At 35.8% G+C, this 24,053-nt stretch overlaps 1 protein-coding gene across 5 annotated transcripts in view; it reads right to left on the reverse strand.

Annotated features, from left to right (window-relative positions):
• Positions 1-24,053, reverse strand: part of FIP1L1 (factor interacting with PAPOLA and CPSF1) — a 44,354-nt gene that overhangs the window by 9,502 nt on the left and 10,799 nt on the right. For 2 of the 5 annotated variants that reach the window (XM_082758523.1, XM_082758520.1), the window contains exons 8-15: positions 23,782-23,850; positions 21,038-21,147; positions 10,957-11,050; positions 9,756-9,909; positions 9,290-9,313; positions 5,292-5,318; positions 4,682-4,736; positions 2,897-2,952 (exon numbers count right to left, since the gene is read on the reverse strand). In XM_082758523.1, the coding sequence (XP_082614649.1) occupies positions 2,897-2,952; positions 4,682-4,736; positions 5,292-5,318; positions 9,290-9,313; positions 9,756-9,909; positions 10,957-11,050; positions 21,038-21,147; positions 23,782-23,850 (589 nt within the window). The remainder of the gene's footprint in view (positions 1-2,896; positions 2,953-4,681; positions 4,737-5,291; positions 5,319-9,289; positions 9,314-9,755; positions 9,910-10,956; positions 11,051-21,037; positions 21,148-23,781; positions 23,851-24,053) is intronic. The other 3 variants (XM_082758524.1, XM_082758521.1, XM_082758522.1) reach the window with 3 other exon arrangements.

Raw genomic sequence — 24,053 nt, forward strand, 5'->3', positions numbered from 1 at the left:
AAATTAAACTTCTGAGTTGTACAAAACTAATCACTCAATAAAACAAGTGGCACCATAAAGCCACATTTCTCTGATTAACCTCTCACACAATGACTCCTTACACGTGTGGGGTATTTCAGGTTCTCATTTTGATTTGGAGATGTCACTGAGACATCAGATGATTTGGGACTTTTTAAAACTTCTGTTTCTTTTCTCAGCTTTAATGACCTTATGAGGAGGGATATGAAGAAAGAGATGTGAGAAGGAATGAAGCTCATCTGCTAAGCAAAGCAAGTAAAAGCTCATGACCAAAATATCCAGATGTTTCATCACATATTATTTGGATTTGCTGTTTTGTAGCTGGAAGTTAATTCAAGTACACTACACCAAGCCCCCTTGTTTACTCAGACATGTTCCAGAAGCTGACAACACTACAAGTGCTGTGCAGATAGGAACTGCAAGACCAAATGAGTGTAGTAAATCAGGAAACACAAAAGAAAGTAAGTTCAGACTAGATCAGTGTTAACTATCCTGTGGGAAACTGTGGTTAAACACACTCAAATAACAGCAGAATTTGTAATGTCAGCGGGAAATTTCTCATCTTTGCAAACAAGATGGAATGAGTTAAAACCTATTGTATCTATTTCTCTCTATTTTTCTGCAACACCTGGGATCAGCAGAGGAGGTCATTAACAGCCACTATGTATGCGCATTAAGAAACCAGGGATGTCATGCTTTTATAACCAGCTAATCACACAGCACAGTGATAGGGATTGTGTATATGCGTCTTCAAAAAGGAACTCAAACTCAGCACTAAGATTTGTCCATGGGTATAAATAAAAAGAAAAAAAAATACAGCAAGGCAAATGACTTTTACTGGGTAAAAACAAAAAACAAAAAACAAAAACCTTTCATGTCATCATGACTTTTTTTTCCTACAGAAAATGCTTTAACACTACTTAAAGGGGGGAGTAAAGGGGGGAGGGAGGAACTGACAGAAACCTTGACTTAAAGGTTTTTTATAGATATAATCTCTGGGGAAAATTCTTAAGTTAATTGCAATAATTTGAGAAAAAGCTTGAACAAGAAAGACCGCATTACCTGCTACTCCTTAATTACCTTTTCTGCCTAACTTTACAATCAATAGTCACATCTCTCAATCAGGAAACACGTCTAACTTGTCTCACTGGAAGAGCCAACAATACATCATACTTCAGAGGAAAAAGGAGGAGGAAATATCGAAAAAATTTCTTAACACTGAAAAGAAAGTGAGGCATGTATGCCAGTATTTCGATTAGATCACATCTGACTTTTATTATGGACCTTTGACTAATATGTCTTATCAGCTGTGTTAAAGAAACAACAAAGAATAATTGGTTGCCCTCTCAGACCCAGACGTCCCTCTAACTCTTAGCCTTCTTCTCTTGTGCTGCTTGATTTCCATAAACATACAAAAGCAAACATCAGTTTTTAACCCTGACATAGAAACTTCATATTAAATATCAGCATGATCATGATGACATTCATCTTGTGTATATTGATACTGAAACAATGTAAGCATGCCAACACCCTGAAGGCCAGCATAAAAGTTAGAAATATTCTTGTGGCCCTGACAGTAATTGACAGAATTACAAATTCTAACAAAAGAGATTCCAAAGTGAAAAACTTAGCATATTAGATGTAACGATACACTGCATAACATTACTTGTTACAACTTCAGCAAAATAGTCAACCAGGCTGTGTTAGTTGTACCAAAAAGTAAAGCTGAGGCAGACTTCAGCAAACACAGTTCAGTTATTGCTAAAAAATAGTTAGCATAAAGCAGCTGTTTGCTCACATCAGGAATTATTGAAAAACATAACTAGCTTCCATACATGAATTTAAACACTTGGAAACTGATGAGGAACCCTTCGATGTCAATAAAGTACTATTTGTTACTCCATAAACTGCTCTAGCTTCAAGAAATGGCCAGCCATTCACAAAAGTCATTTATATCCAGGTATATCCTCTAAAGACTTCTCAATATTTGGGAGCTACACTATCTGAACATTTGATCTGTGCCGAACATTCAGCATCCTGCAACTGGACAGAACTTTCCCTACAACTTCTCCTTCCAGCAGTCAGCGGCTGTAGGAACAAAGAGCAAGGAGGCAGAAAAATCATCAGGGAGAAAAGGCACCAGGCATGGGGCTGGATAGCAGATGCTCTGAAGGCAGAAGTAGCAACCGGCAACACGCTCACTTCACCTTTCCATTTAGGCTAGATGAGGAAGATTATATTTTAGTATTTCAATCATTCTTTTGGCTCAAGAAGCAGAGCCATGTGCTGCATAACAGTATCTATAGCATAACAGTGCTACAGAAAGGGAATTTCTATTTCAGTTCACTCTTACTATAAAAACAGATGATGTTTTCCAACTTCATTTTTTTCTATAACATTAATCAAAAAAGAAAAATGGACTTCTTCAACAGGATAGCTGAAGATTGTAGTATCTTAGACAATTTTTCAAAGGAGAAGTACGCCACTCAGATTTTTCAATTATTGGTACTGCTGGTTAAAATTCTGACCATATCTCAAAATAGTACTTGCTCTCCTTCTAAATCCTACCAGCTCTTGGGAAATTCTCCCTGACTTGTGGTCCATAGTAAGATGCATTATTTTTTTAAATCTCAATTCTGCAAAATAAAAAAGCAGCATGTAAAGATATCCAGGATACAAGTAAGAAAAACGACACTGTTAACAAGCAGCTGGTAAATTCACAACAGTTATCTATCAGGTAAAAATGGTGGGCAATGAGCTTTCAGAAGGAATTAGTGAAAAGGACCTGTTTAGACTCTCAGCTGAAATCTTGGTAAGTATTTCAAACAATCTGATAGAGCGCTAATCAAGAATGTTCAAAGCCAGCAAACGTACTCACCACTGCCATATGAAAATGCACGAACAGAACGACTGTCATAGCCCGAGGAATGTCCACTGTAGAGAAGAAAATTCATGTAAAATCCAGTTTTATCATTAAAGCTAATTCCATTGATAGATACATACTTTTATTATTATTTCACTGAATTTTTACCATCATATAGACTAAAAGTATCTTTTGTAAGCTGATTTAAGTCTTCCATTTTGGGCATTAAAGCAAGAAAGCAGTCTATCAAGAGATGTTACTTCACTTTTTAATACAGATGATAACAGCATTCTCTCACCTCTTCTTAAAATTATAAAAAAAAATCAGTATCTTCAAAACAAATATTAAACATGAACTGTTCTTTGTATTTTCCATTATATTTTTTTTTTTCAAATATGGCTTATCTCTAATTGTTTGAAAGTAATCATTTGTGAATGAAGCCATTCTCACTCTTTTTCTTAAAAAGCAGGTATGGAGCATATCTCTGAAGAGGTGGACTTCAAATGTCTACTTCTATAAATAAAGTATTAAATTGACTACATATTTTCTATGCTGACTTCTGTCAGAGGTAGCCAACTCAAGTAGGTAAAAAACAGGAAGGTTAAAATGGATGATATGTGCACAGGACATAATTCAAACACACAAATCTTTGATGACTTTTAGCACTTCCTACGTAGCTTGAATGAATTATCTTTGCTGTGTTCAAATTGAACGTTAGTTCTGTTCTTCAAGGCAGTGCAACATTAAAAAAGTCCGGGGTTAGTTTAGTTTAAAAGCAAAAACAAATACAATAATAATGAAAGACCATTGCAACAGTGCAACATTTAAAGGTGTAAGATCTAGTTCCCATGTACTATAATCAAGTGGATTTTTTTCCACACTGTTTCAGAAACTATATAAGTATTTACTTAAGTAAATACAATGAATACTGCTTAACTGTCAGAAGCAACAGTCACTCACAACAACTGTCACTAGGAAATAATAAATTTGCTTTCATGCACATCAAATGCATTGTTAGTTTTTTTCTAAATTAAATCAGACGAGGATTTTCTCTGAGATTTACCATCATCATCCTGTGGAGTATATGTTAACAGAACTTTTAATTTCAAAGGAACAGATGTGTGCACCTTCTTCCAGTGAAATCCAAAGGACTGGCAAGAGGCTTGCACCATCTTCTTAAGTGAGCTTTGTATATGACCTGGTTTTGGCCTACAGCAAAATATAAATATTTTGAGGGCTGTGCTGACTACTTGTTTGCTGTTGGTTTCGTTTTGTTTTAAGATATGTATATATATAATAGGTATTGAAAAACACTATTAAGCATATTAAAACTGAACATTTACAAGTAAAGCAGAAATAGAAATTTGGATTCCGTAGAACTCCGACATTTCCAGTAGCTTATGACAGTGTGAATGTGTGGCCAAATTGTTTATTTACATTTATATAAAAGGATATGGTAGCTGTAAGGTGAATTATAAGGTTCACCTAAATAAATCTTCAGACTACTACTACTTCAGACTACAATTGTTACCTTAACTTTGTGTTTTAAGTCTTGGCACTGATATAATATCATAACTCAGTAAAGCTAGTAAGTGGTCAAGGAACCTATTTAAAACAACATTAAGCGTCAAAGATGCGAGACTAGTAACGCTTCTGGAAAAATATTGTAAAAAACAGAAACTGTCTCCCCACAGATAGATAAAACCCACCAGGTAGTGTAAGATTCATTCCTAATATCTGATTTACTGCAGCTACGGAATCCCAATATATTGATTTGTAAGATTTCAAACAGATAATCACCTTTCTATCGTGGGTATGAGGGAAGGTGGAGGACCGCCAGGTGGTGGTGGAAAGCCTGTAAAAATTAATTGGGGGGAATGGGGGTAGGAGGGGTAAAAAAAAAAAAAAAAAAACCATAGAAGAACTGTGTTAGGCATGCAATGGTAAACACATTTCAGACAGCATAATGCAAATCATTGTTTATTGCTTTCTGTCTAAATAGGTTTATTTGGTAAAACAGCTTAATGAAGGCAGAGTTCCTTAGCAGCAGTTTAAATTAAACACATTCTTGAAAAATACAAGACTTGAGAAGCATAGGAAAATTCCTAAGTAGCTACCAATACTTTATAAACCAAATCACAACTGTTTTATGTGTAACAGCAAAAACAAATGGAAAGAGAAGAAAGAAGCAGACTTTCAAGAAACTGGCAGATAAATCCACTCATCAAGAACATTTTCATACTTTTCTGCCTTGCATCAGAATAACAACTGAGCATACATCTACAACTTTGTATTTATAAACTTTTATCTACATATAACTAAAAGAAACTTGGGAAATTGTAAATTAAGGAAGGGTTTTGTTTGTTCGTGTTTTTACCCAAATGTGGAAAAAAAATCTAAGGAAGTTTACCTGGTGGTGGTACTGTTATTGGTATACCTAAAAAGACAACAAATAATGTATCAGTTATAGTAAATGTTTATGTTTATCATCTCTAGGTCTAAAATCAGACTGAGCTATCTCAGCATACACGATTAAGGGGAATAACTTATTTTCTGTGTTCTCGGATTAAGATTTCACATTAATACCTACCAATATGCTCTTATGCAAGCCTTGTGCAACCTGCCTTCTTACATTACTACTCTTCAGAATCTTATTTAATTAGAAACAAAAATAACGAAGAATGACTCTGTGTCTGAAGATTAGAAGTAAATCCATAACCCTAAAATGTTAAGTATTCAGAAGGAAAGTAATGCTCCACAGAACATATCTGCTTCATTTTATATTCCATAACTAGATGAAAGGAAATGTAATCGGCCCCTGACCTTTAATAGCTTAGCATAGGAAATACAATGTCCACATGGACAAAATATTACGGCAACAAGAAACATTACAGACGTTTCAGTCAATGCTATGCCACACTGCAGTTAATCATTCAGTTGCTACTTGGAGGGAAAAAAAAAGTTCAGTACTCTATTTTCTTGTAAATATCTGGAAAGGGAGCATCCCTTAATACATGCATATTCAAGAACTGTTATAACTCTGTTGGTTTTCTGTACTTTTAAAGCTTCACTTCTAAAACAGCAGTAGTTTGAATTTAATTTCACATGACTCCAGACCATCTTCTAGAACGCTGTATTTTTGGAATGTGAATTTGTAAGAGGCCTGAATAAAGTATTGGTAGTTTGAGGTAAATCCCATTTATGTACATTTCAGTAAGTGAATTAGGCAATTACTGGAACAAATAGGTAACAGCTAATCTTTCATAAAGTCACAGACAAGTTGTCTCTTCCCTCTCGACTCTATCAGAAAACTCCATTTTGCATTAACTTGGATAAAACAGAAGCAGTAAGCTGGCAGAGCAATATTAATCAAGAAACTCATAAAACAATCATGCGCTCTGAACTCTTTCCATCCTTATTATTGAGAGAAATTTGAGAGCACTTTGATTCTACTAGATGCTTATGAATCACCAACTGAAAAGAAACAATGTGTTTGTTGTTTTTTTTTTTGACAGATCTAAACCTTTTCTTTTTCTTCCTTCCATCTTCTGAAGGGCCCATTTCCTTTTTCTAGAAGAGACCACTACTCCTCTTCAATATATTAGTAAAGAATACAATATATAAGTAAAGAATACAACTGATACCCAGAGACTGGGTGTCCAAATAATTATGATGAATTGGTTAATTCAGAATATTATACCGAAGAAACACATCTGTGTTTTTTCCTCTAAAATTTTGAAGAACTTTCTAAAAGTCTTGATTAACAGTTATATCATCTTAATGTGGAAGCTAATTTCCTCGATGCTATCAGAGTGAAGTGCACATTATCCTGTATTCCAAGTTAGCAAGCATCACTATGAAGATCTAAAAGTTGTTTTTTTTTTTTTCCCTTGCTTTTTTCACTATAGAAGAAGGTGACAGAAAACAATAAACAGAAAAAGTCATGAACTTCGGGCAATGGAAAATTAGAAACTCTTCACTCCTTTGCCTTTTATTAATGCAGTGAAAACATATTTGAGGTATAAAAGCATACTCAAATCATCAGCAGTCAATTAATTCTTTTGAGAAAGAAGAGACATCTTGAGTCATTTCTTGTGATGTAGGGACTATACTTGAGTATCAGTGTAAGAAGGAAGCTTAGCACAGATCACCTCCCTATGACGCATTACATTGCAGTGCCACAAAGATAAGCCTAGCCAAAACCTAAATATTCAGAGGTGCGTCAGGAACAATCTAAATGGCATCAGCACAGAGTTTTACCTAACATGCTCAAAACTGTTTTCAGGACACTCTATCCCAATCTACCACCTCAAGACTGGTAAATATTTAGAGAACACCAAGTAGGTTTTACTAAAGGAAAGCAATGCCACATGTGCTGTGCTTGCTGAGTAAGGAATCGAGCATGATAATGCTGCCCTGACTTAACGACATTCTGCAAGTTAGCTGAACTGTGTAATAGCTCACAGCTACGTAGTACAAATCGACTCAGAGCAAAAACTTCTTTTGTCAGGCTAAACTAAGTCAAATAGTCTCTTATTCATCACAAGATAAAAGAGTACACTTACAGCCCTACAGTTAATTGCTAAGCTTTGGTGCAAGTCTCAGCAGTCAAACTTCCCCAAACTATGCAACACAAGTTTAATGTTTCACAGTAAGTTTTTCCTAATCTCAAAAATACATGTCACACAAAAATACGTCAACTGTATCCTTAAACCACAACACATAAAGCAACACTTAAACTTGTTAAGCAGGCTGTTAAACAGAGGCATCCACATTCTTCTTTAGATTTACATTAATCCAACATCGCAATAAACCGCAAAAACTAAACCCAACACATTGTTTGCAACAGCCACCGATCTCCTAGCAGTTCTTGAGCATTTTCTGGGTTTGGCCATTTGAATAATTCCAGGACTCATTCCTCAAAGAAGATCTGAATCGCAAGAGTGAATGAATTCAGAACAAGAGAGCTAACTTCAAAGGAAGATCCTTTTTCAAAGGGGCTTTTGGAGGATGTTTTATATTTGGAATACTTAAATTTTCTGGCAAGTAGTCCCAGTTTAATATTCCGTAAGAGGTTTTTTTTTTCCCCTCCTCCTTCACTGAACTTAGCAGGGATGGCAGATTCTATTTTAGGAACAGCTTTGAAGATAAAGAGCTGGCAACAGCACAATTAAAACACAGCCCTGAATAAACCAAATCCACAGCTCTTAATCGTTATTTTCAAATCCACTTGAGGCACGGAAGGATGTTGAAGGAGACTTTCTGAACAAGTGTATGTCATAAACCTGTCTGCAAACCATGAGACTAAAGCTAAACCTGCTTGCTAGATCTGTAACATGTGTGCACTTCTTTCACCTTTTGAAAGCTCAACAGGTGAGGGGTTTGATAAGATCAGTACGGCTATAAGACATTGCTGCACTAGGAGCATTTGTGGTAGGGGGTGAATCTGTCTCATTCTAAATCATATGCGGCTTTTCTGTGCTACAACTACAATTAAAATAATAGTTACTTCCTAAAAACCTGCAAAGCATTCCATAATCATAAAGGTTTAAATACAGTTTAATACTAGTTAGCATTAGGATTACATCCCTCTCTATTCTATCCCCTCAGCAGTAAAGAAACTCCACAAAATTGCCAGAGCAGTAACATTCAGATACCATATTTTTGCATTTACACACATTAACACAGAACATTTTAAAATATTTCCCCCTTCTGTATCCTAGGTTGCATTGTTTTGTGCATAATGATCACTGATGAGAGCCAGAGCTTGACATGCAGCAGGAGTTAATAGTTTTTAGATCACCAGCAAATGAACAAAGCAACATCTTCCATGGGGAAGGATTTAAATCTTATAAAATCCCACAAAAAATCATTGTACAGAAATAATAATTTTCCTTTCTTGATTATACGTGAGAGAATTAACAAAGAGAATTCTAAAAAATTCCATAAGCAAACGAAAAAACAATAAGCCTTTCAACAAGACTTGAGTACAAGTCAAGAAAAAATGCAAAGAACAAATGGAGAAACCAAGGAAAGGGGCTCCAAATGACATCACCTCTTATGTAACAAACCCTTCGTTTTCCTACTCAGATAATTCCAAAGTTTCTGCATCTATTTTCACTTTTCACCAAGCATTCTTCTTAGTTTCCTGCTAAGTACTTTTTAAACTTGAATTCCTTAACAGGACAACACTCAGGCAACTGCACAAATGCCTTTGATGCACTCTCGTTTTAATAAGTATCAGTAAATTTCAAACATTTAATAATAAGCAGAGTTTTCAAAAAGCTTTGATTTGTCTAAGATTCACAGACCCAGGAAGCTGGATATAAAGATCAAGTGCGAATTAGATCTTTAAGTGAAAAAAAAAAAAAAAAAAAAAAAAAGATGCAGCACAAATGCATTTCTTACCAGACTTCCAAGAATTCAGAGATACTGTGAGGGGAAATAGGAATTAAAGATTCCGTTGGTGTTTGGACCTTAGACATCAGAAAATCCAACTTTTGACACAAATTCTTGATATGTCATGCTTTTAGTTCAAAGGTTTCCAGAATCATTTGTTAACACGTACCTCTCAATAGCATTAACAGTACTTGAATCACAGAAAAGAGCTTTTCACTTCAAACTTTCTCAAGGACACAGGACCCAACATTCAGTATTTAAGAAATTATTTACTACTTGTGGCTACTCTTACTGAGAAAGCAGAGACATCCACTTCCATTTCTGCCTTGCAGGTATATTCGTGAGAAGAGTACAACACAAAATTCTGAAATGCTACACGCACAGTCAAATCTGCATGGCATGTGCTGTCTTTAATTCACTATCATCAAGCATCAGTCTCTCATTCTCCATATTGCATGTGGTGCAGGATATTTACCTGGTGGGGGAATCAGAGGTGGAGCAGTACTGACAGTTGGAGGGGGTGGGAGGAAAGGAGGTGGTGGAAGGTGGGTAGGTGGAGCTCCTGGAGGGAAAAATGGAGGTGGCTTGGTAAAATTGTCTACTTCAGGATTAGATCGTTCTGAAAGAACCTGTAAAATATCAAACTATAGTTACAATTGCTACGTAAAAAGGGTAGAAGACAGGTTTCCTCTTTTTCCTACATCAGGAATATATTACTTATGCACCTAAAGGGCCATATTCAGACAGTTTAAGTTCTACCTTAGTCCCTATGTTCAGTATCCCATACTTGCTAAGTACCTCTGAGGGCCACTAGGGTACAGTGAACATAGGATTTTCAAGGGAATAGAGGCCATCTGAATATGGCCCAAACCATTTTAAATTTGTATGTAAAGCAAAATATTTCTTTAAAAAAATCAATATGAAAGGCATGAAAAAATAAGATTTTAAATTATTTAAACACTGTGAGAAGCTCAGCTGCAAAACACACTGGTGTGTTTTCAGTATAAGCACTGAAATCCATTATTATTTTAATTGTTTAACCTTAACCTAAGTTGGCATGGAAACTCAGCTAGAGAACCAAGCAAACTTGATTCTTCTCTACAGGCAGAGTTACGAGAAGATAAAGTGTATTCGACCTTAACACATTTAGTTGTTTTCTGAAGATAATCCAAGCCCCTTAAGACTAGTATTATAACTTATGGTAAAATACTACTATGTACATTAAAAAAAATAATAATAGGCTCAATCAACTATTTACTCCTTCAAAACATATTTTTAAAGGACTATTTCTCCAAATGCGTATGAAGAGATTTTCAGCATGTGTCTGGCAGGAATAGGGGAGAAATACATAGTCAATTTAAATATTTATCTTTATCATAGTAAACAAAACTTTATCCCATGTGTATGTAGCAGAGACGGTGCTGTCTCCTGGACTGTAAGTCTGCAAGATTGCTTATTTCCTTCCAAGTACAATAAAACATTTATCTTTTGAAACATATCAGATGTTTCATCTTAATGTACTTCAATTAACTGCCATAACCTTCTGATATCAAAGCTGAAATTAAAGCTACTTCTCTATTTCTCATTTATACACATTGGAGTGTTTTAATCAGAAGCAGAGGTGTAGCAAAAATGTCTTTTAGACGAAGATAGTGTGTAAATCTGCAGTATAAAACCTGTATGTTGCTGTTTTCATTAGCACGCCGTCGTCCTTCCACCCTGCTGATAGTGATGGTCTGTCCAATCACATCTATTGTGCCAGATAATCGCCTGCAACACAGGACAAACCAGAATCAACAAGCAGAACTAGAAAGAGAGAGAAGACGTTATTATGGACTTCTCTTATTCTGAATGCCACGAGTTCCTTCTCCTGTACAAAACATAAAAGACTTTCTGAAGAACACTAAATATGATAAATTTCATGAAATAAGTGTGTAGAACAGAACAATGCTGCAAACACTCCTGTAGGATAAAGGATGACTGTCTCCGCATTCTCCTTCCATCCCCAATAAGAAAGTAAATCTATACTTTTGTCAATGATGGAAAAACAAAAAAAAAACAAAAAACATAAGGAATAATACAGGGAGATCACCAAAAAACATCAATAAGGAAAGAGTACATTAAACAGAACTTCTAAAAAATCTGAAGTAAAATAGAACTAATCATTAAAAATAAACTTTAAACTGCTGAAACCATACCAGAAGATTCCACGGAAGATCAAATGAAGTTAAGTTAGGAGGCAGAAATAAACATAAGCCAACTCAACTCTTCCATGCATACTATAGATATTGCAGCACATATTGAAGAAAATCACCAGGTATCCCTCTTGTCTCAGAATATACAGTCTTGCATCCAATTCAAAGGAATGTTAGACCAGTCATACATACTTCTGCTCCTCAAATTTCCAAATACAAAGTGTCTCTCCACAAAACATTTACATAGCTAATTGCTATGTTCACCTTCATTAAAGAAACTGGCAAAGAAGCAGCAGAAGACTCACCTCAGTTCCCCTTATAACCCAGTCAGGCAACATGTGAACGTACCACGCTGAGAACACCTACCTTAGAAGTAGCTAGCAATGGATTTTTAGAGAAAGAAGAAAGGAGAAGTAGCATACATATACAGACTTTCCCTCCCAGTTTCTGGGAATCAAAAATTTAGGGACTTCCTATGCAACCTGCGCACTGTGTTTCATAGTCCCTCATTAACTTGCATTTGCACCACCTCTTTTGAACAAACACACTTGTGATTTTAACCTCCAGTGACGCAACCTGTTTCACATGCTGTTTTTGTGTTTGGTGCCCTAGAGTCCTTGTGGTAAAAAAAAAAAAAAAAAAAAAAAAAAAAAAAAAAAAAATCATCATCATAAATCATCATCATACAAATACCTGTTCTCTGGTGCCACAGTATTCTTGGTACCTCTGTTGCATCTCTTCTCAGTCATCCCTTTCCCAAGATGAACTAATCCACACTTCTATTCACACTCAACTGACTCTAAGTATTTGATCCTCTTTTTTGTGCACCCCTTCCACTTTTACTATAACCTTTCTGATATGATATAAACAGAACCACAGGCAATATTCAGCTCTCAGTGCAACACAGTTTTATGCATTATAATCACTTTTCTCATTTTGTTCCCCACTGCTCATGATGACTACCATTCTACTAGCTTATTTTGGTTAACACTGGAAATTGAACTGACATTTTGGGAAGTGGCAACAATAATTCCATGATCTCCTTCCCAACCGGTAATGTGTAATTAGAGCCTATGACTACAGATGATTAGGGCTGATTTCTCCATCCCCTTTTCCCCCTTCTTTTTTCTCTTATATTTATGAACCCTTATAGATTAATGTTTTTCTCTAAAAATAGCTGAACTGTCTTTAGGTCACCTGCATTAATGAGAAAAAGAACAAGAGCTGATTCTGCTGAGAAAGACTACAGAGGTTTCCTTAAGAACACACGTGTTGTCCCCTGTGATTTTTTTTTTCCTCTGTTTAAATGTAAATACATAAATAGACTCATGGGTTCAAACTTGCAGGAAAGAACAGAAGCCTAAAATAAGTCATTGTGGTTCTTTCTAATAAAAAGTAATTAATCTTAGTTAATATTATCAAAATTCCGCTATTTTTTTCTTCCCTCAAGTTTTTCATCTGTCACGTACTGTTAAAAGCAAGCTACTTGTATCTTGGCAAACAAGCTGGATGCAAGCCTTGGTCTGCTGAACAAACTGTAGCACTAATACCTACAGAGGGCTAAATTTCTCCGCCAGTTTCATTTTTTTTCCTTTCAAATAGATTTTAAAATTTCCAGATCCACAAGTCAGATAACAGCTACATCTTCTCCACTTCCTATCGATGCACATTTCTCAAAGTCACAGATGAGATGACTGTTCCTTGGTGCTACTTCAATTTTCCCCCCCACATTCTCTTATCTGCTTAGAACGAGGTCACAGTATTTTATTATTCCAATGATGAAAATATCACAAACTAATAAAATAATTAATAGGCAAACTGTGACAAACAGAATTTTCTTTACATATTGATGAGATCATACAGATTACTTTAAGCACTAGCCTGTACGTATATTTGTAACCTGGTGTTTCACTCTCTTTTTTAAGACTGTCATCAGAAGTACTCACACAAAAATTAACTGCTCTGGTTAAGTAAGGATAATCTTCATGAAGGCCTGTTATACCAGGAAGTCTGTATTTTGGTGCCACATTCCAAAAGAAAAGACTCCTAATTTGAAGTAGGAGAAAGGTGAGTTTTTCTATGGACATGCTAAAAAGAGTAAAATATAGCTAAAGTTATTCTTTGTCCACCAGGAATGCTGACCAACATGTCAAAAGCCTTCACACCAGGATCCCGTTTTCATCTTCACAGCAACAGTTTGGACACCTCATGCCCATTTCCTGACCAAGAGCAAGCACTGTTAGATTTTTTACAAAGTGATAATACTACAGGAACAAATGCAGTAAGTCTTAGCTACCTCTTAATTTTTTGACTTTGTTTTCTTATGATAAACATTTTTGCACTGTCTATAAAATACTTATGGCTATAAAGTATCAGGAAAATGTTAAAATTCTTATATTATACAATCATAACAATTGCTGCAGTAAATAGCAACATACAGACCACTAAGGAAAATGGAATACAAAACTGCACTACAGAAAAGAATTATTTTACTACCAATTATAAAAACACTTTTAAGTGGAACTAAAAATAAGTTGAGAGACAGAGAAGAAACCTGGAGTATTGGCATCAGTATGTCAGGAAATCTGCCGACATAAAATTATAGATTCTAAACCAAACCCTCTTGTCTGGATGGCTACATATGGAAGGCCATATACCATCCTTTAGTTAAGTTTTCATTTGAAGAACCGCATCTTATTTAGAAAAAAAAAATCTGGAATTTAATTTTTTAGTGATAGAGTTCACAATGCCTGCTAAATTATTCCAATGAATGCTGGAGTTTATGTGTGAATGTAAATTTTAATGTAAATGTATCTCACTTCAGTTTCAAACCCGTCAACATATTAAGCTTATGCTTGTTAGACTGAAACTGTTCCTACTACAAAATTCTTAACTCCCGTTATGTACTCACATAGTCTCTTAAGAGAGGTATGTTTAAGCCCAAAAGAACATCTGAGTTCTTTGCCACGCAGCTGTCAACTGTGCATTACTTTTTTTTTTTTTGTATTTATTTATTAACCTTTCAAAGCAGAATAAAAACACTGAACTGATAGTAAAGACACCATTCCGTGGGACACAAGCACTACCATTTGAAGCATAATCAAGTCTCTCAAAATCTTCAATTAATCAGCCACTTGGGAACATACTCAAATAAAGGATTATAGCTGCCAGACCAGAAAATGGTATGATAAAGATCTGAATGTCACCTCTTATAACTAAAACCTGGTTTTTGTGATAATATGGAATCACTACTTTGAAGCTAGGAGGAATGTAAGTATAGTTTTAACATTCCTGTCTGCAGCCCCAAAACAATGAAAATCCAGAAACCTAGCTTTATAGAATTTGAAACTCTAATTTGTATACAGATACAATAATACCCATCTGCTTTGCAGCCCGCAATTAATTTCTAAAAGAGGTTAAAAAGCTGGATTCACTTAGGTCAACTCCATTAGAAAACAAGGTATAAAATTACACTTCTAAGGGATGAGAGAAACAAAGGTACACCAGTGCCACACCTGTAAAGGACATCACAGTAAAGAAAATTGACAATATTTATCAACAGCGAGATACAGAGCAAGATGAAAGACTGGGAAAAGCTTTTAGAAATTTCAGAATCTAAATGCAAAGAAAGAGAAAAATACTTCTAGTTTTTAGAAGAGATGCTCCTGATTCTTATTTTTTTTTTCTAGCAGTATAGTTGACTACTAAACTGATTAATGCAAATAGCTGGGAGATCAGCTGAAAGCTCCTTGGAAGACTGCACACTGAGGATGATCCAAATGCCCTGTCAGCAGTGCTCTGCAATATTTGGGTTTGCAGCTCCTGGATTTCAAAGCAAGCTCATTAAGCACAAGGGTTTGGAGGGAAAAAAAGATCCAATGGTACGAGAGCCCGACAACACATCTGCAAATTACAGTGACGTAAACTATACAGCAGCCCCTCAAAGGATAACACAAGTTGACGAAATTCTCTGATCCTAACATCCCAGCCTAGAAATCAAGACTTCTGGATTGTTTCAGCCTAAGTGCTGAAACAATCAACACCTGCTTTCCTAATCCTCCCCAGTTGCCGTTTTACATGGTAATCCAGCATGGCTGGACTTTGTCTGGACTGCTATTTTAGTAACCAAATTGCAAATGCAGGTATTATAAAATATTTGCTAAACCAACCACGTTTCACTAAAACAAAATAAAAAAGGACAAGTGAATTTTGTGTATAACAAGAAAGCTTTGTCTCATTCTTCAATCTGACAGCCCATTTGGTTTCAGAGCTCTAAGACACTGCTTTTCCTCCAGCATCGGTATGTTCTCTAATTATCTCACATCTTACCCAAGAAAACTTCCATTTTACCTAGCTTTAGTCCTTTTTATATGTTAGATAAGTCTCTTCTAAAGCAGTAAGTCCCTTGGATGACTCACTGCTTGGCTCACTCCACCGTTTTACAGGGCTTCCACTTGGTAGCGAGGTACTTCAAATGAAGACTCGCCCTGTCTTCCACTATTTGCATACTGTCAGCAGCTCCTGGAATCAAGGCTGAAAACATGCACTGGACAGCCATGGAAGAGTGCTGGGCATTACAGTAATACCTGCATCAACACCAACACTGCTACAGGATCAGATAAGAGTCTGATGAGTATGCCTGTGATCTACTCATTCTCACTAAACTGGTGTTTTACAAATATACACACACTTCCTGATGTCCACTGTTCTACCGAACAGCCGAAAGATCTCATTTCCTTAATGAGGGATGAGTTCAGGAATTTGCAATCATACCGTGAAGTTGACAAACTCTCTATTTCCTAGACTGATGTAACACTGCACAAAGTACTCCCTATTAGAAGAGCTTGAGATCCAATAAAAGAAGGCCTATGTTCATTTGCAAATGGAGCAGACAACACCTTTGTCAAAAACTTTTATCTTCACTTATGCAAAAAGAGGCATCTGAAGTGTCCAGGATACAACAGCGGAGCAGCTTTTTAAGAGGGGCCAATATGAAGCCTTGGATCTTCACTAAGTCACAGCAAGTTGGCACGTGGGGAAATTTCAAAGACTGCTCAGCCAATTACTGTCTGACTTAATGATAAGAAGTTAAACAGGCATCATTAGGTTTGTCTCAGTGCTATCTGCAAAGAAAAGAAGGGACTTGGTTCGCCCCTTACACAACCAGGGCACCTGGGATACAGATGCAATCCCAATGGATACACCCGATCATAAAAGGCAATCCACACGTGTGGGACACACATGAACCTATAGCAGAGTTCACGCAAAGTACAGCTTAAAAAGGACATTCCAGCAACTCAGTGCATGATTTCACTCTAATTAACAAATGGTTATTTATGAGCTATTCACACTATGAAGACTGCCCTCCCTGGAGAATTAATTCAGAGAGCTATCTCAATCTCTTATGACAAACAGAGATTATTTAGGTTTTACACAGCAAAAAGAAATTGAAGGGAAAAAGAAAAAAAAAAGAAAAGCAGTTTTCTACACAGCTTTAGAAAACAGTTTTTATCTCCAGCACCTGTAAGGTAAAAAATGAACTGTATTTTGAAACAACAATTTCCAGAATTCAAAAGAGGTCTAACTACTGGATACCACTTTTATTCACTAGACTATATAACTAAGAATTATACTAGACTACAGAAAATTTTCTATTTTCCTTCTTATCTTGTTTATGCAATTTGTTCTTTTATTTTCCTCCTCTTGAGGACATTCTCAACTTTTTTGAGCTCATTTACTACTGATGCATATAAAAAAAAAGCAAACAAATTTAATAGAATAAGCAAGATTTTGGTTTTATATACAGAACAGACATTTCTTCAAAATAATTCATTATCCATCGGAATTTTCAATATTAATTTTGCAAGGCCAGCTCATGAAACAGAAGAAACCTGTATTTTTTCATAGTGATGAAAAATCCATTTTCTTTCCACGAATCCATTTTCTATAAAAATTCTATTTAGAGAAAGGTCCAAGCACATTTCCCTGAAAGCAAAATTCATCTACATGCAATGTACTCTTTAGCAATAACCCAAAAAAGCATAAATGGGAGCTAAAAAAACAACAGTACCTGACAGAACCAAGTTATATGATAGGGAGCTATTCTAGATATTACAGTAACGAGAAAGTGCCAGTTTTTGCATCCAGCTTTTAAATGAAACTTCTACTTATTCCTCTGCTACTAAATAAATACTATCTTACAGACCATGACAAATGATGTAAAGACAAGTACTGCTCTACAAAACAGCAAGATATCTCAATGACCTGGCTGGTGAGGACAGTTTTGAAATATGTCAAATTCTCTTCACAATCCATAAAATGTTATACTCAAAAGAGATTCCTTCAGTTTTTAACCTTAACAGTGACCAAGCATAAAATGAATCTTAACTGCATCTAGCGAACAAGCATTCTGTTCAACATTATGTTGTTTGCGTATGATGTGCATTTACTAAACCACTTCCATTATGCTATAACTTTTCCTTCAGGGTTACACAACACTAATGCAATTCAGCAGCCCTAACTACCAAAACAATCAAGACAAGAGTTTCAAGTTTCATTCCTACACAACCTAAATAGCTCAGATTAAGACTGTGATTGTTTATAAATTCAAGCACAATTTCTCAAACTTTCACAGTGTGAACAACCCACTGATTTTTTCTTTGAATAAAACAGGAAGCAATTCTAGTGAAGTCGTAACTTTTATTTGCAGGTGAGCACTAATTCTGTTTCTACTTTGTAAAATGCAGCTTCCGTATTGGTAATGAATATTCCTGATGGACCTTTGAGAAATTTTGAGGACAGGGGCCAAATTTAGATTGCTATTGCTAAGCACCTACTAAAATGAAAATAAAAAATGGGCACAAAAATATTTTAATGCTTGTTTACAAACAAACAAACAGCAAAAAACACTATCTGTCCCCTGACTTCCCACTGAAGGGAAATACATGTATGTGCTGCAATATCTACGCGTCAAATTTTCCATGAAGTGATGTGGCAGCCCTGACTAATAAATGGGGGATTAAAATGCTAAATCAGGACCATGCCCTGATTATTATTTTTTTTCTTACCTTAAGTTGGATGATTCAGCCCTCCTATATCATTCCTGCCACTTCCCTCTGCCTGAACTGGCTTTTCTGGAGGCAGTGCTTGTCTGTGACTGAGAAGAGGCGCTGTTTCTGGTGAGATAAATTGTCTAGGTCTTTCTTTTCTTGTCTATCTTTTCTGCTCTTTGAATTCCTCTTCTCCTCATTCCCAGCTCCTTACCAATTCCCACACCAATGTGACTATATCCACTTGCACCAGTTTTCCCTCCCTTTCACCAAATATATCAACTACTGCTAGAAGCTGAGAGATGTCTAGGTGAGAAATGCTTCTAGCACTTTCACAACAATGCTCTACTACAAATGCCTCACGGCATAAAGGCAATTACTTTAAATTATTGTAGAACCGAACTGTTGAAAAAATCCTGCCTACCTAAAAAAAGCTCTTTAAAGAAAACAATCCAATAAAACACTGCCTGGTATAAAGAAATCACTAATGCAGTTTTTATAAAAAAACGGTAATTGTATTCTGGAGAAGTTACTTGAGCAGACGTATGTAACCCATACGGTCAAGACATACTTGCTGAGCTAGTCTTACACTTCTGAGCACATTGTTTTCTTTCAAAATCTCTTCTGACCACTTGGTAAACACCATCCTCTTTACACGAGAATGTGTTTTAATCTAATGTAGCCAAAACAGCAGATAAGAAATATGGGAAGAAGTCAGCTTTGCCATTGTAACCACCTACAATTACAGTATTCAGGCTAAGCCTATATAAGATGGTCTATTCTAACCACTGGAATGCACAAATGATAGAACTGGAAATGTTCGTTTTGTTTCCTCTTTAGCTGTGCAACAGACCAAACTGATTTACTGGCTTTGCACTCTTAACAGAAAGCAAAGGTTGGGAAACCTGTATGAGGTAAACTCAGTTCCTGGAACAAAACAGACGAGCCTGACATTTCTGAGGAAAAATCTGACTAACAACCAGTACACTAAGTTTGAATCTCTAAAAAGTTGAAAGATCGTCACTTAAACTTGGAATTGCTAGCTTCACGCAGGGAAAAAAAAGGAACAGATAAAGGTAAGGTATAAAGACAGCTAGAGTAAGGTATTTATTCTAGCTAGAGCGTATGACAAAGATTTTACTTTTGAAGTCTATACCACGCACATGTATGACCCTAAAGTATTAAACTTTTTCACGATAAAAGCACATTTCACAGAATCACAATTTACACAATGCATTTTTCCAAAAATTTAAGCTTAGCTATATTTTAATATCCCAGTCAGAAACTACTTCCTAAAGCGTTTAGAGATTTCTCTGTCCACTAGTGAGATGCATCAAGAATGGAAATTCTGTAAGATCCGCGCTAGATACAGACTTTGAATCATTTCCCTGTGAACACTGGGTGCAATTTTGAGACCTCCATTATAAGAACATCATAAATTAGAAGCAACTCAGAAAAGAAAATTGAAAACATCATTACAGGTTCAGTACAAAGTGTGGAAGACTTATACCGCTTCTCAGACAAAGAAAAAAAAAATAAAACAAATCTACTAAAACCTAATAGGTCAGAAAAGAATTTAGGTCACTTGGAGGGGAGTGAAAGGCAAATGCAAGCAAAAGTATCAAGTACAACTCCCCCCCATCAAGCCAAACATATTTGGGTGTTAAACTGAATCAAAAAGGGTGGAATAAATAAACACGAGTGCCTGAGTTAGTCAAGATACTTATGGATGCTCCACTAAAAGCGAGTTATAGACACTAATCTTTAAATTGCTGAAAGCGTACAACCTGCCATGACGTACAATACAATGACTTTTAATTTACACAAAAACAAAGCTCCTAAATGAAATCACTTCATAAGTAAAGCAGAAGCACGGATTTGTTCTCAGCTAAGTGCCAGGTATCACGTAGCAGCAGCTTACAATTAAGAGCAGAACTTATTAAAGCCTGGGGCTGGGAGAAGGAGGGGAAGAAACTCTAGTAAGAAATTATCCTCCCATTTCAAAGAAAGTGCAGTAAAATATTAAAATATGGAGAAGCTAAAGCTACCTTACAGGAAAAAGAATGGGTTCCAGGAATCCTTCCAATGGTTGAAGAAATAGTTGCCTAATGCAATTTTGGTTAACTGAAAAGGTGTGTTAGCTAATACCCAAAGGTAGAGAACAAAAAAGATGCTAGCTGGAGACATTTTGTTGGCCAATCTCCTTCTACACAGACAACATGGTGTCATACACAAACATCCGCACTTTTACAGCTCCCTTGTAACTTGGTCCTGATGATTTTATCCCCTCTCCTTCTACTTTCTATTTTCTGAACCGACAAGAAGGGAGCACAGCATTCCTGTGTAAAGGTGATTGAAAGCTACAAGCAATTACAATAGCTTGCTCTTCCTACCACTTCTACCTATTACAGAAACAAATTCTGTTTTTTTCCTACAAAAATCATGAAGTTGAAATACACAGAAGTAACAGTATAAAAAGGGTTTTGGTCTTGAGTTACAACTGTCTAACTGACCTGTTTGTTGGAATTCCTGATTTGAATAAGGCAGGAGGAGATGTGAAATCAGCTTTGGTCGACTGCACTGCCAACTCTTTCTCCAAATTTCCAGTTCTGCCCTGCTGTACCTTCAAAATAATGTTTTATCATTAGTTTGTTTTATCGTTAGTTTAACTCAGAAGTATAGTAGCCCCAACACTCAACACAGCACATAGCCAACACAAAAAGAAAGTCCAACCTTAATCAGATTTAAAAAGAACTAACACCTTTGCACAGCTAATAAAATACTATATTTTAAAAGACTATATAACTTAAGTACTGTATTTAGTATGTATAAGAATCAATGTGCCAGAGAACAATTTATTAGCAAAAACTATACAGTTCTAATATTTATTTTCAACTTATTTGATTTGGACGTGAACAACACACCCAACTGATTTTCTTGGAGAATTTCCTGTACAAACAAAATAACATCTTAATTTTTAAAGAAGCAAAATGATTAAAAACAAAAACAAACCAACCAACCCAACTCCATAATCTTAATGACAGAATTATCTACTAAGTTTGCTACCCGACAGTAAACTATGAGACAAGAAAGCAAATCCCTTCTCTCTGCTTTACTGACAAGAAAATCTAGTAACTACTTAATTTCCCAGTCATACCAGGAATAGTCACCTCATGCTCCGGATTATGCCAACTTTACAAGGTTTTCCATTAGTTTGAATTAAATTAAATACTTTAAAAGCATACTGTTGTTTCTGCCGTACTGCAAAATTCCATAGAGACATTATTAAAACTATGCAAGAGCTTTAGAGCAACTACTTCACGTACTGTTTGTCTTCAACAGCACATGAAATATGAAAGAAAAACTTACATGGGTTAGCATAATAGATCATTACAGACTAAGCTTTTAAAGACACTCCTACTGACTGGATCAGCCACACAACCACAAATATTTTATTTGTTATTTAAATAAAGTGCCCTTCCAAGTGGAAACAAACAAACAAAACTATTTTGAAGCTAGTAGCCAAAAATGTATTAATCATTAAGACAACTCAAACCCCAACCTTTTAAACTTAAAAGGAACAGCCTTTTAACAGCACACACACACACAGAAGTAATCCTGAAACCTTAAAAGCATTTTGCATTTATTTAACCTGGATGTTTAATTATCTAAAATCCCTGGTATCTTAACAGTTTCATAAGTAGCAATAAATACTAATTACTGTACAGAGACCCAGTTAGTTCAGTCATGATACAACATCATATGGACTCTGTTCTCACAGCTTTTGTAGGCAAGTGAACTGCTAAGCTTTTGCAGGATCTCATTTCTAATCACAGACACCTCTGTAGCAAATCCATGAAAGCACGTAAGTATTTAAGATTCCTTAAAATTTGAATTACCTTCAGTATCCACAAATATGAAAACCTTTTAATATTAAAAATATCAAGTGTGGTTTAAGTATTTATATGAAATATCTAAGATTTCTAATAATTAATGAGTAACTTGAAAATGTAGGAGATAGTCTTGTCAGTTATAGAAGATTCATCCAAACAATGGGAGACTTCATATTTCAGAAGAATAGAGATTATTATTAACAGGATACCAATTATATTCACATTTCATGTAAAATGCGTTACGAGCTCTTTCCTACTTCAACCCTTGCGACACAAAGTACAAAAGTACTGTTTCATCACTGGACCTCTAGAAACTCCAGAGTCAATACTGAGAAAGAAATAGGGGAAGCTTTGGTTTGGAATACTTATCCTTCTTCCTTCAGGACAAAAGTTCAAAAAACATTTATTTGAGAGCACCTTCAGTCATCAGCTACGATGAAAAATCCTAACTCCCACTATCCAGCATTTCCCCCATTCCATAGCACTATTATTGTGACAAATGAGGAAGGCAAGTAGCCCCACGAGCTTCTGATCTGTTCTTGCTAAGATAAAGTTAAAATATCTGGATGCCCTCTAGTAGTACATGAGGGGAAACAAATGATACCAAAAATACTCGTCTGCAATTGACACTTCTGTTACAGGAGTATACAGAAGAAAGCAACAAACAGTTCCAAGTTAGTTTAATGAGAGTTCAAGAACAAAACTGTCTGCATACTGAACAGAATAAAAACCTCTGTATTTTAACTTTAGTGTCAAACAAAAGAGTATTTTAGAAAATAAGAAGTTGAAAGCAGTGTTCAATTCTAAAGATAAATCCTGCCAAATACATTTTTCTGCTCCCTGCAAATCAGCATTTCCTAATGGAAAGATGACATATATAACTTGATTTATGGCCATCTAATCTCAAAAGGACAACAGGAAAATAAGAAAGATTGATTTTCACATCTCGGAATTGCCAAGGATAAGTGCTACAAAACAAAATAAAAGCTACAAGGCCACAAGAAAAATAAACATGCTATAATCTACAAAGCTTCCCCAGCACATCTGTACAAGTTCTTTAATCTGCACAAACAAATGCGCTACAACTAAAAATAATAAACCATCACATAAAGAAAAATTAGTTTCACTAGGAAATTTGTTAGTACACCAGGCCACTAACCCACATGCTTGCAGAAGGATGACGAACAAAGCGACAGTTTTTACTCAGCATTTTGTGACATATGCAGAAAAAGTCACCGATGTAAGATGAGAGTTTGAAATAATGGCTGCATCCTTTTCGGTTTTTCTTCTATCAGTCTGCGTTGGCATGGGAAGCAATACTCGACAAAAATGAGAGCAACCGACAAAAGTTTACTAAAATTCACCTTAAAAAGATGGTATCTGCCATCGAGAATCTCTGCACTTGGTGTTACTTCCATAGCATTGTCTTCAGCCTAAGTTAAATAACACATTGCCCATTAAGATACCATACAACTCTTAACTCATGGGCCACATTCTGAGTAATGGTACAGATGCGATCTAGCTGTAGCTAGACTGTGACACTACCCACACAGATTGCCAGAAAAGCAACTCAAGAACATTCTAGGCTTAGGGGCGGGCAGTCAGGTGCAAACTTTACAACAAATGCACTGAACTG

The sequence above is a fragment of the Aythya marila genome (assembly GCF_965140915.1).
Source record: "Aythya marila genome assembly, chromosome: 4".
NCBI lineage: Eukaryota > Metazoa > Chordata > Aves > Anseriformes > Anatidae > Aythya > Aythya marila.